At 43.7% G+C, this 12558-nt stretch overlaps 1 protein-coding gene across 5 annotated transcripts in view; it reads left to right on the top strand.

The window, feature by feature from the left end:
• The window catches only part of CAB39L (calcium binding protein 39 like), a 64473-nt gene extending 52592 nt beyond the window's left edge, over window positions 1–11881 (top strand). For all 5 annotated transcript variants that reach the window (XM_052786157.1, XM_052786155.1, XM_052786156.1 and 2 more), the window contains 4 exons: window positions 188–247; window positions 1823–1888; window positions 2576–2719; window positions 9988–11881. In XM_052786157.1, the coding sequence (XP_052642117.1) occupies window positions 188–247; window positions 1823–1888; window positions 2576–2719; window positions 9988–10167 (450 nt within the window). In that variant the 3' untranslated portion in view covers window positions 10168–11881. The remainder of the gene's footprint in view (window positions 1–187; window positions 248–1822; window positions 1889–2575; window positions 2720–9987) is intronic.
• Window positions 11882–12558: the final 677 nt, after the last annotated feature.

Raw genomic sequence — 12558 nt, 5'->3', positions numbered from 1 at the left:
GAGTTCTTCTTAAAATCCTACTAAATACACAATGCAGTATTGTTTTTAAAAGCTTTCTGTCTATAGGAATCATGTTGTAAATACCTCCTAAAAGATGACCTGGTAAAAAATGCTAAAATACGTTTGAGAATCAAGGGGCAATCAAATGAACACACTCTATCAGGTAACCTTTCTCTGTTCTCCCCAGGACCTGTTAACACGACACAAATTATTGGTAGCAGAATTTCTGGAACAAAATTATGATGTGGTAAGTATAAATGCTAGAATAATTTTTTAAAAAATCTGTTCGTGCTTAGCTGCAAAAAGTGTGCTTTCAATAGCAGAGGGTTTCATGCTCCACATAAAATAGTCATGTAGGACTATATGCAAAACTAAGCATTGCTTTTACTAAAGCAGAATCCTTGCGTAGTGTTTGAAATACAGGTACCCCCTCTGCACACACCTGGGGACACACACCAAGGTTTCAGGAGAACTTGGTTTAAAAGCAAGTTTTATTCCTCTCTGCGTGCATCCTGTCTCCTCATATGTGAATGGAACTGTAAACTTTGTATGTAAATAGATCATGGGGAAAAAAAGGTGCACATTTTTAAACAGTTTTGTGATATTCCATCACCAATAGGGCCAGACCGGTGTTATTTATAATACTTTGGGACAGAGGAGAAGAGTTACTGGGAAGAAATTTTAGCATTACTGGAAATTATGTGTACCTGAATGGGGGACTGAGGTGTGAGTATTCCTCTTACCATCCTGAGGCAATTAGTCCCTTGGTTTGCTGCCATTTTTCACTTTGATTTTTTGGCTTGGTTTTGAACCAAATGTGGGTCAGAAAAATTCCATTGGAATCAACTAAAATTGGACTGGTACGGATCGTGGAATTAAGACCACAGGTTATGTTCTCATGTTACCTGAGGTATTCTTTATTTCATTGCCAAAGTGAAAAGACCGAAGACTATTTCTTTCTTTCTAGAGTAACCAAGAAGGTTAAATAAAGATCAGGCATATTATTGCTGAGTCACAAATGCAGCTTAACTGGAGCAAAATTAGTGTTTATGCTAATCTTTTCCCTTAATAATGAAGCACTGCTCTGGAACAGTCCCCATTCCATGTTTGTTTAACACTTAAAATTTTTAAGTATAAATTGTGGAAATGAGCATTTTTTTAGATGATTCTTGGACAGCAGTGTTGGGTTTTTTTGCTTGTTGGGTAGATGGTTTGAACATATCATAGCCTTCTCTCTCGATCTTCTTGACCACAAGATTCCCTTGGCCCAATCCTGCAAAAGCCAGCACACGCTTGGCTCCCAGTGACTCTCATTGGGCAAATGGCTTTAACGAGCAAGGGTGCTGAAGGCTGGTGAGGTGGCACCTCACAAAAGGAGCTTTTGGCATACGCCAGTACGGGATGCACCATCACCAATTTGGGGTATTGTATTAAATCACACAGCAAGTCATGACCATGATATGAGTAAGTAGACGTTACGTGCTGGACCTATGTGTCCTGGCAGCAGATTCACCCTCTGTAAGAGAAGGCTGTACAGGCACTGACTTACTTCTGTCCTAGTTGGCTCACACCAGCTCCTGTTACATCCAGTCCATATGTGGTATTGCTCTTTGCAGTATGTGGAAGAGGAGTGTTCCTGGGCATTAATTCACTGCATGATAAGCAGCCAAGAAAAAAAGGCCATGAGACTGGCCCTGGCATTGCAGTGAAGTGTTAGAGGGTGGCACTGCTGCAGCCTCTGCTGCTCCTCTGGGGTGGGAAGGACCAGGAGGAGGAAGGATGGACATGAGTCGGATGCATTTGTGTTTTCTTGTTACTTTAGATCTTTGAGGATTATGAAAAACTCCTTCATTCTGAGAATTACGTAACAAAGAGACAATCTCTGAAGGTAAAGTAGAGTCTCTCAGCACTTTCCTTCTAAATTTGAACTCCATGTTAGGCAGAATATCAAGATGCATGTATGGCAACAGAGCAGCCATGTACTTTCTAACAAAAAAGATGTAAGTGCTTAGGATGCTCTTCTTACAATGCACAAGAGCTCACTGTGTCTTTTCTTTCCTGGACCTCTGGTGAAGTATTGGGCTGTTTCTATGGAACAAACACTATCATTTTTCCTCTGACCTCAAATCTGTACTTTGGTTCAGAACGTAGGTTAAAATGAACTTGAGAGTAATGTGATAGTCTCTGTCTGGTGCTGCTTGCTGCTACAGCACCAAGTCTGACATGACCTGCAGATAGGACCAGATAGGCGTGTTAATGTAATATCTGAATGAAGTGAAGGTGTCTTTGTGGGACAGCTGCACTACACTTACTTCTGTCCTAGCTGGCTTATGCCAGGTCCTATTACACCAGCCCATATGTGGGATCCCTCTCTGTAGTATGTAGATGATGAGCATTACTGGGCATTAAGTAACTCATTGCATGATAACAAGTCTAGTTACTTTTTTTTTTTAAAAGGTAGTGATATTGAAACCTCTTAGGCAAGCATTAAAATATGTTGCTGCTTTCTTTGTGTTCAAAAATAATGTGGTGAACTGATAAAAAAAATGGGATTTTTTTGTAATTGTGTCTATAGCTGCTGGGTGAATTGATTCTGGACCGACACAACTTTGCCATCATGACAAAATACATCAGCAAACCAGAAAATCTGAAGCTGATGATGAACTTGCTGCGAGATAAAAGCCCCAACATTCAGTTTGAAGCATTCCACGTGTTCAAGGTGAGCTAGTATGAGCTGTAGAGGTTGCAGACTTTTTCTTCTCCTCATAAAAGTGTCTTTCAAGGTGGGCTAGAGAAAGCCCAGAAAATTAAGGCAAAGCTTGGGGTTTACAGTCACTTCCAACATTTGAGAATGTCTTAATTTATAACCTTTCTATCACTCAGCCTCTGATTTCTGTTTGCATTCCTTCAGGTGAGTTCTAAAGCAGCATCACTTTGGTTTGGGCTGAGGGTAGTCAGTCAAGTAGCGATGAGGTGAATGCTACAGGTAACAAAATACACAGCTTCTAGGTGGTATCTAGGGTACCTTCCCCCAACTCTTACGTCATTTTACCATGTGATTCCAAGTAAAGATAAAAATAAAAGTCCTAAAACTCTACATTAAGACTAAAAGTAGGTGGTGCTGGTGCTGTGCATCAGCGCAAACACAATTTGCTTTTAAAGGTATTAAAAAGATTTGGTAAATCTGAGCTTGAAATGAGTTTAATCCTTCCGTCCTTTTGCAGTGATCATTAATGCAGTCTTAAACAATTACCAGACCCAACCAGTGTCCCTTTTTTCATGATGATTAATGTTAATAAGTGAAAAGTTTACCATTTTTCTATCAAAAAAGTTCTCTGCCTTGGGACAGAGGGTGAGTTGGATTGTTATTATGCAAAACTGCCTTTAATTTAGAATGAACAGATTAATTTCTAACTATGTAAATAGAGCTGTTAATGATTTTCAGAAGAGGAATATTGAGCCTGTAAGGATATCTTTCCCCACGATGGTTAAGAAAGATACCAGGTCACACCAAAAGGCATGCTATTGGAAAAAGGTTACATCACCCTCCACAAATTCAGGGTGACTTGCTGAGTTTTGTACTTCTGCCATTTCTGATTTGGAAAAAAGCTTTCAGATCTTCAGTCTGGAGGCTTAGAGGATGTGCAGCTTCTCCAAAAAGCTTTTCGTTTCCAAAATAAAAAAAAAGCTTCAAGGAGGATTAAAAAAAAAAAAAAATTCCCTTCCTGAAATAAGCAGCTTGGTAAGCTGTTCCCTTGCTGACTTCCTTCATAGTCAGCTGAACCACTGTGAGTAAGTTCTACTCCTCCTCCTTATCAGGAGGTATGTGGCTCCAAGATAAGCGAGCAGTCAAGCTCCAAACACTTGCAGCCTTTGAGATGCCTATGGAAGGAAGGGATCAGAGGATTGGGCTCTCTTAGACACTCTGTGAATAAATGCCAGATTTTTATGTATTAAACACATGAGTTGCTGTTTCTGAATTAATGATAGGCATGGCCCAGGCCTTGGGAACAGCTGATTTTGCTTGTTTTAAGAGGCATTTGAAGGGATTTGGAATAACTTGAAAGGATTCCAGTGTGCAAGCATGTAATGCATTGCTGTTGCTCCCATTCTGCCTTTCCATTCCCTCCCTTCCTTTCCTTTTCCAGTATGTTGCATCTCATTTCCAGTTAGATTGGAGATATTGCAGGCTCAGCCTTGCTTGACTACTTGCAATTGCTACCATGTGGACGTAATGCTGAGGCCTTGGGGTGTCCAGCAAAACAAACAGTTTGCAGTGGTAATGTTGTATCTCTTCAGTTCAAAGGGCCAGACTCTGACCTCAGATACTAACCTCCATGGGATGTGGTTGTTTTTTTCCAGCATTTCCAGCATTTAAGCGGTGCCATGGCATTCCTCACGCTATCTCATGTGCATAGTGCATGTTGTGAGGAAATTGCAGACTCGGAGCAGGACCTGATCAGCTGGAAATTGCTCGTTTATAACCACCAGTGCACACTAGAGTAACTCTAGAGGTGCAGCAGAGCTCGCCTTTGAGGTCCTCACTGAGGAACTGGGTTAGCTGGATGTAGAAGCATTCCGCTTCTCCCCAGTGGTAGTTATAGGGTATGTTGTAGAAAATTGTATTGTCAATTAGCTTTCTAGGGCGGGTCAGAAAAGATTGTTTTCTTCTGATTTCACTTCTTAAATTGAATTCTAACTTTTTGAGAACTGCTAAAGGAAATCCGTAACTATTTAAGAGAGCGGAGTAAAGCACTACTGGCTGGTTGTGCTCTGTTCTGCAGTGTCCCTGCCTCCTGTTTCTGGGTTAGTGTCCCTCAGCCTGGTTCTCTTGTCAGCTGTAATAATTCCATGCTCCTGTAGTTGGGAGAGGAATCTTGCCCTTGGCTTTTAATCTCATAAATTTTAAACTGTGCCCGCATTTTTAAATTGTGCTGGCAAAATACCTGTGCAGTCCTGGCTGAAATTACAGTAGACTAACCACAGTGATTTGAAATCAAAGGTCTGCTGAGAAGTGGATATTTGCTTCTCTGTCTGAGCTGCCAAAAGATTTGGGTTTAAGTTACCTGATTTAGATGTTTCACCAGTTAGACACAGTAGAAATGAAAAAGTGCTTGTTTTGTAAACATCCAGATTCTAACACTCCCATGCCCCAGCTGACCCCAGAAAAGGCATATGGCTCTTACCTCCCTGAGGCAATTTCTGATTATTGAAGATTCAAAACAGTAAGGTAGAGCTGAAAATGATGAGGACCTCTAGTGCAAAAATATTTTGCAGGAACACTTTGTGGCTGAAAATGCCAGTACCCCTTCAGGCTCTGAGAAAATTTCACTCCTCCAGGATGCTTTGGGTGGGAAATTGAAGACAAACAGAGCACCCACTTGCAATACCTTCTTCCATTCTTCCTTCCTCCTCGCTCCAGCTCCTTCTCTTCCTTTTGCCTGAGCACAATGGAGCTTCTGCCTTGAGGCACCATCCTAAAGGCCTGCAGCTGCTTTGTAAAGCTGGATGTCCCAGACGATGTATGCATGAGGATTAGGCAGTATTTAATCATCAGGAAAAGCTAACACACCTCACCCCCTTTCTTCCTCCTCCATAAATAATCCAGTGGGGTTGCTTAGAGTTGTAGCCTTTGAGAGTCACTGGTTCTTCTCTGCATGGATTTCAGTGGAGAGGTCTCAGTCCTGAGCATGCACACTCTGAGGACCAAATATTGGGAAGGGCTCTCCAGCTCCTGTGATGGGTTTGTGACAGTGATTACTAGAGCCTGCTTTGAGTTTGCCTGTAGGGGAGACCGATTCTTTCAGATGTGCATGAGCGTGGTGCAGGTATTCCTTTGACCTTACGTGTTTACAAATAAAGGCTAAAAACAAGCTCTCTTGGCTTTCACGTAAACAATTAGACTATTTTGAGGAAAACACCCTGTAGTGGTGAATTGGGATTATGCAACTTTCTTGTTCTTAAGCAGACATTTAGCAAGATGGATTTTACGGTTTAAATCTAAAAATAGAATGGGTACACTGTGTTTTGTGACCTTAGTTTCATTTTTCCCTTCTCTTTCGTGCACATTACAGAGCTACCTCCTGCAGCTTGCGCTGCAAATGGTCTCACATAATTTGACTGTACTGACAGTTTCCTCTTGGTATGAAGCTGAAACCATGTGTGGGGGGCTGTGTCCTGTTTCTTAGCTGGAGAGTTTAAAGGGCAAGAAGTGTTATGCGAAGCATTGTGCTATAAGCAACATGAACTGTAAGGCACTTCTGTGTGCAGTTTCCTGACACAGTAAGATTGTGTGTGACCCCAGAGTAAGACTTACAATACCCAGTCCAGGGTATCCAACCTCTGTAATTGTTTTTGCTCTGCTGTAGTCCCAGGGGGTGGTGGTGCCTGGTTATTAATTGTAAGGAAACAAGGTCGGATTCTCCGATCAAGTGGTTTTGGTATTTGTTTGAAGAAATACAGTGTATGACTTTTAATGGAGAAGAGAGCAACAGTTCCACTTTGGACCACTTTTGAAGCTTCAGAGCTGATTTTCATTCCAGGTGTTTTGCAAATATTCACAAAACGGAACTGTGTTGAAACAGCTATTTTTAGAGTTGGAATTTTAGTATGAGTACTCTCTTTATTTTGGGTCTCTGTCTCTCTTATGTATCTAAATCAAGTTCTCTAGAACACGCAACCTTTCATAATAAAACCATAGGTGAAACAAAGTTCTCTGTGAAGTGTTATAGCTTCAGTTAAACTTCGTTTTTAGTAGAAATGTTCCAGATAGCGTTAATAATGATTTCTGTTTTCAGGGTTTTATCTCCTCCTCTCTGACAACACAGAGTTCTGAACAAGGGGGGGCTCTTTTAAAAATAAAGTCTCATGGTGGTCCTAATCCTGGGCTTTGTGAAGCTGATGAGTAGTTACTGGCAGAATTGATTCTGTTTGCTTAGCCCAAGTATTGAATAACATTTCAGGAATTTTCTGGTCCTTCAACATCCTCTCTTTACGAGTCCCTGTTGACACTGAGCAAGACTGGCAGTCAAGATGATCTTTGTTTGAATGTTCAGTTTGACAGTTTTGCAAGGGGAAGATTATAATCTATAAATAATTGAACAGGAAGATAAACAGGACATGATGTCTTCTATTAAACTAAGTTCTTTAATTATTTGCTACAGTAATACCAGTTGTAGGACCAATATGAAATGCTGGTATTTACTAGGTTTACCACTGAAACCTTCCAGTTCTGTTTGCAGACCAGATAGCTTTTACAAGAAGAATGATTTAGATTTCTTCATTTTGAGAGTCAGCCTTCAGTTATCTTTATAAGGAGGCCTAATACTCATTGAAGGAAGATGTTCAAGGTCAGACTGTAATCAGATTATTTCTGAAAATATGGGTCCTGTCAGTTCACTTGATCATTTTCTTCCTCCTGGTGGCAAAGGGGGAACTGAACTCCAAAATTCAAAGCTTTTAATGAAGATCTGTAACGGTTACTTTCCTCATCCCTGCCCGTAGGCTTACGTGCTGCTTTTCTGAAAGGAACCTTGTCCAGCCATCTTGGGGCTTAATCATGGTGCAAATCCTGGAAGTATCCAGCCTCCATCAGCGTGGTGACCTGCTGTAGGTCAGCACGTGGGGAGCTGCGTTGTGGGGCTGCTCGAGCTGAGAGCGTGACCTGCCACAGTCTCAGCCAGAGCCAAACATTCATACCCAGGAGATTTCAAGATTCATATTCCTTAGGTAAGACACAGACTGGAAGCTGTAAAGTACGTTCAGTAGTGACTTAAATCCCCAAACCCTTTATTTCTCATATGGGGAACCAACACATCAATAGCAGCACATCAAAGTTATTTGCAAGAGAAGGGATATTGCAACAGAACAATCAGTGATCGACAGTCCATTAAGTGCAGTAAGAGCTGTGAACCAGCTGTCCGACCCACTGATAGATGTGTCCCTTGTAAGATGTTGCACTTTGAGCGCTTGGAGCATCGTGCAGGAAAGCTGTTATTTTAGGGTGGCTGCTCTGAAGAGATCTGTGGGAGTTGGGGCTGTTGGTGCTACTCTTGAAAAGCTTTAGGTGGCAGGTAGGCGTAAAAAGACATTATCTGAGATTATAGCTCAGGGTAATCAGAGAAGGGCAATGTGGAGGCCTGTGCAAAGACGGTGTGCATAACTATAGATACTATACTGTCACAGGGACCATGGCCTGGCTGCTAGATCAAGGAGAACTTTGTAAAAGACTTGGGGCCTGGAAGCATTCACCCGGCATGGCAGAGGTTGCAGCTTTTTCCCCAGAGGAGAGGGAAAAGTACCTTGAGGCAGGGGCTCCTAGAAGTGACCTGAGGAGGAGGGATCCAGAGGAGACAAAAGCACAGGCAGGGATTAGGGCTCTTATGGCATCAGGATGCCAGGGTTTAAGAGTAGATGCTTTGCCTCACCTTTATGGAATAAAAAAAAAAAAAGTCTTACCTTCCTGTCTGGGCAGAAGTACTTAGTGTGGCACTGTTGATGTGTGCCAAGCCCCATTCCTTCCACACGTTCCCCACCCGTGGCATTTTCCATGCCACTTGTACATCCCAATTAGGGGATGTTATACGAAGCCTAACGATGGGTCTGGTCTGAATCCTGTCCCAGGCTTTACCAGGTGTTGTTTCTGGGGGCAAGGGGCTGTAACACAGCCCCCCAGGACGGTGTGCGCATGTTCCTCATCACGTAATGTGACTGCTCCCTGCGCAGCTGGATGTGGCCTGGGTTTTCATGTGCGCACAATCTCAGCGGAGATAAATGAACCTGCAGAAGAGCCCCAGGTCTGGAGCCAGTGGCCCCGGAGCCGGGCAAGTGGTGACGCCACCTGCACTTGGCTGGACAACATGCCATTCTGTACTGTCAGCAGATATTTGTTTTCATTCTAGTTTGGACAGGCTTGGAGGGAAGCTGGACGTTTTCCAGTTCTGTCCATCCTTAATTTCTTCTTGTCGGGTAGAGAATAACTCAAGTTATTTATGGTGTTACACAAGCGCTTGGGCGGTGTTTTGTTGACCAGCCATGGTAACCTCGAGGCGAGCCAGATGTGGGAGCTCTTCCCGGGCTGGCCGGGGCTGTGCTGTGCCTGTGTTCCCACCGCCGGCCCCCCCTGCCTCACGTCCGCAGAGCCCGCATCTCTGTGGCATCCTCAGGTCCCTAGGAAGAGCTTGCCACTGCTGGCCTTTACCACAGGCCTTAAGTTTTTTGTCGTCAGCCGGCACGTACAGCAGAGAAAATGTTAAAGAAACGGTGTCGCGGAGCAGGGGGTCGCGTTCAGAGCTGGAAAACTCTGCGGCTTTAGGCTTCGCAGGAGGAAAAATCAGAGCACGACTAGGTTTATCCTTAAAAACTACTATTTGAGAAGACGGGTAAGCCCACAGTGCTGGGCTCGCTGTGCCAGGTGAGTATCGCATCGCCTTCCTGCTCTGCTCGGCGAGGGCAGCGAACATGCCAGGCGCACCACGGCACTCCTGCTCCCGCTGCTGGAAATTTCCACGCTCCCATGAATGGACTAGGCAGAGGGAGGTGGAGCCTCTTGACATTTTTTCCAAGCCAAAACAGAGCTGGCAAGTCTAATTTTAGGCCTGGTTTAGTATGGAAATGATATCAATACTGACACAAAGCTTTTCTGTTCTCCTGGTAATTAATTTCTGTGTATTTAAGTCTTGCATGTGGAGGAGGCTGAGAATTGATAGGCTGCTCTCAACAGCTGGGCTTACAATCAAATGCTTTATCCACAAAGAGCAAAATTAAAGGGAAGCACAGGCATAGCTTTGCTTCCATTTGCTGTTGAACCAACATGTTTGTAACTCCTCTCTCTGTGCCTTGGGACAAGGTGGGTAGCGGCAGAGTATCTGCCTGCCAGGCTTCAGCTGACTTGTTAGAAAATAACTTAGGGCGATATTGTGACTGATATTCATTTCCCTCTCTCTTTCTCTCTGTGTCTCTCTGTGCCTGTGTTTGTTTGCATGTTAGGTTTTTGTGGCCAGTCCAAACAAAACACAGCCTATTGTGGAGATCCTGTTGAAAAACCAACCCAAGCTAATTGAGTTTCTGAGCAATTTCCAGAAAGAGAGGACGGATGATGAACAATTCACTGATGAGAAGAACTACTTGATTAAGCAAATCCGAGACTTGAAAAAGCCAACGGCATGAAGAACTCCTCTCGTTTTCCACTGTAGGCGTTAGTCTCATCTGTTAAGTTCCTCTGTGTCCCTTAAACACCACAACAGTGCTTGAGAAGGCACGGCAAGTGCCTGGGTTTTTTTTTTTTGTCTTTGTTCCTAGGTGTCAAGAGTATAGGGGTTTTACATGAAAACTAAAACCCACAAAAATCTAGAATAATATATTCTTTTTAATCAAGACTATAATTATTTATGTCAGTTTAGAATCTCTTTGTGATAGAAGCTGGTTGTGCTCAAGAAGAATGAACCTCTTTGCTTAACTTTATCAGCAAACTCAAGCTGTTGGTGAGTGCACAGAGTAGGTCTTCTGAGGACTGTAACGTTGTTCCTTTGCACCTGTAGTTGTGACTTTGTTCTAGTGCTGCACACACACAAGACTGTGAAAGAGTACATTTGTCTCTGGAGTTAGCTGCACTTCTAGATCGGGTTCTTTAGTCAAAACAGTGGGAGACGAAAAAGCAGTAAAGGTCTCGGTTTTGCTTTATTTTTGTGTTCTTTCATCTTTAAGTTTTCTCCTAGATCAGAGGTTTTCTATTCAGTGCTAGGGAATGGGTGAAAACATCAGCCAGATGAACTGTTTCTACCTGCCTCCCATTTTCCTGTGTGCAATCAACCTTGTGCTAGAGCACAGGCTGTTCCCACCAGCTCCCAAGCAGACTGATGAGGAGCAGCCCCAGGTACGTGGTGCCCATGGACTCCCCAATGGGAAAAAGGCAAGAGCAAACCCTTCTCAGTCAAGGCCCATGCTGTATTGCTAATAAAGTCATCCTGCACCTACTAAAATAAGCAAGAAGCCTGTCCCCAGTTTCAGTGGGAATAATTCTGGGCAGCGGCCACAGCTACGTGGCTGAATCATGCCAAGCGCTGAACACCAGTGCGAGAGGAGGGTCCTCAGCGTCTTCCCACCTGGATTCAAATCCCGGCCGTGTGAGGCGGGGTTGAGCCGTGTTCAGCAAGGGGATGCTGAAATGGCCTCAGCCTGAACCATTGAGTGGCCTGGGGTCCCCAAGTCTGCAGGCGCTCTCAAAGCTGAGAGCATTTATCAGATACCTAAATCGAGTGTGGGAGGCCATTTAGCAGCCCCAGGCGCAAAAGGCTACTGGTAGTCTGGTGTTTTCTATCCTTGTTCATCCCGATGTGAATTCAGGTTCTGCGTTGAAGTTGTAGAAGGGGAAATCGTTGCACTGTTAATGTTTTAAGTTTAATAAGCTCTGTGGTCCAAACAGTGTTTCCCAGGTGTGTTTGAAGAGTTTTGGGGGTCTTTCGTTTTCTAGCGGGAAATGAAAATGTTACTCTGATGCTTTATTCGGAAGTGGAGTTTGAGAGCAGGGAGTGGAAATTTCTTGAATTTTTCTGGACAGCCTAAGTTCTGAGTTTTCCTATTTGTGTTGTAAGACAATTATCTAGCTAAAACTCTATCTAATAATGTCTCAGATAAAAAGGTGACACTGAATTGTAAAAACAGAACAAGACCTTTTCCTTCATTAAACTGTTGTATATTGGGGTGACTGATACTTTAATTTATGTGCTTTAGAAAAGGGATGAAATGGAACAGATTGTGGACTCATGGATTTTTCAGATGTCAGATATACACAACAAATGTACATCTTAGTTGCCTGGAATTAAAAAAATATATATATTTACAAGCTATTAAAGGCATGATTACTGATCACCCTTTATTTCTATCTCTGTTTTCTTTTTTTTTTTTTTTTTTTCCTCTTGCCTTTCTGGATAGCCAGACTCCGCACAGTGCTAAATTCTTTCTCTCCTTTGCCAACCAGTTTCAGCAGATGGAGAGAGACAGAGAGGGAGATGAGCACTGCCTTCAGAGCTAACGCACTCTGCAAGCATCACATCTGCAGCCCTGGCTGGCAGGGGACCTGGCAACAGAGGCTGCGGTCCAGCTTCTCCTGACCACGATCTTCACCCCCAGGTAGCACTCATTATCAGTGGTAGCTTGCAGGTTGATAAAGGACTGTCTCTGGAATCGCAGTCCTCAGAGCTAGTCATTTAAGTCTGATCTTCTGAGATTCAGAGCCCGAAACCAAAGGGCGCTTGGCTGTGCTCTGGGCTCCCAGGGTGGGGCCGGTCTGGATTAACATGGAGACACGTGTCCATTGCCTCAGCCTCTGGATTCACATGAGAACATCGGGCTTCCAGCCTGCCCTTGGAAAAAAGTGTCTAATGGTGTATTGCTGGGGAATGCCTGCTGGACAGGGAACAGAGCGATGGGCCCCACCCCTGCAAAGGCAGCCTTTTCCAGTGCGAGCAGTCATCAGACCAGACGAGTCAGTGGTAAGGAGGGCTTGTGGAAAAGGGGTTGTGTGTGTCTGCAAGGGCCGGCGGGGGGAAAGAAGTGGTC

This window comes from Harpia harpyja, chromosome 4, assembly GCF_026419915.1.
Source record: "Harpia harpyja isolate bHarHar1 chromosome 4, bHarHar1 primary haplotype, whole genome shotgun sequence".
In the NCBI taxonomy this organism is placed as follows: domain Eukaryota; kingdom Metazoa; phylum Chordata; class Aves; order Accipitriformes; family Accipitridae; genus Harpia; species Harpia harpyja.
Note: the sequence above shows the minus strand (reverse complement) of the source record. Positions and strands in the feature narration are given on the sequence as shown.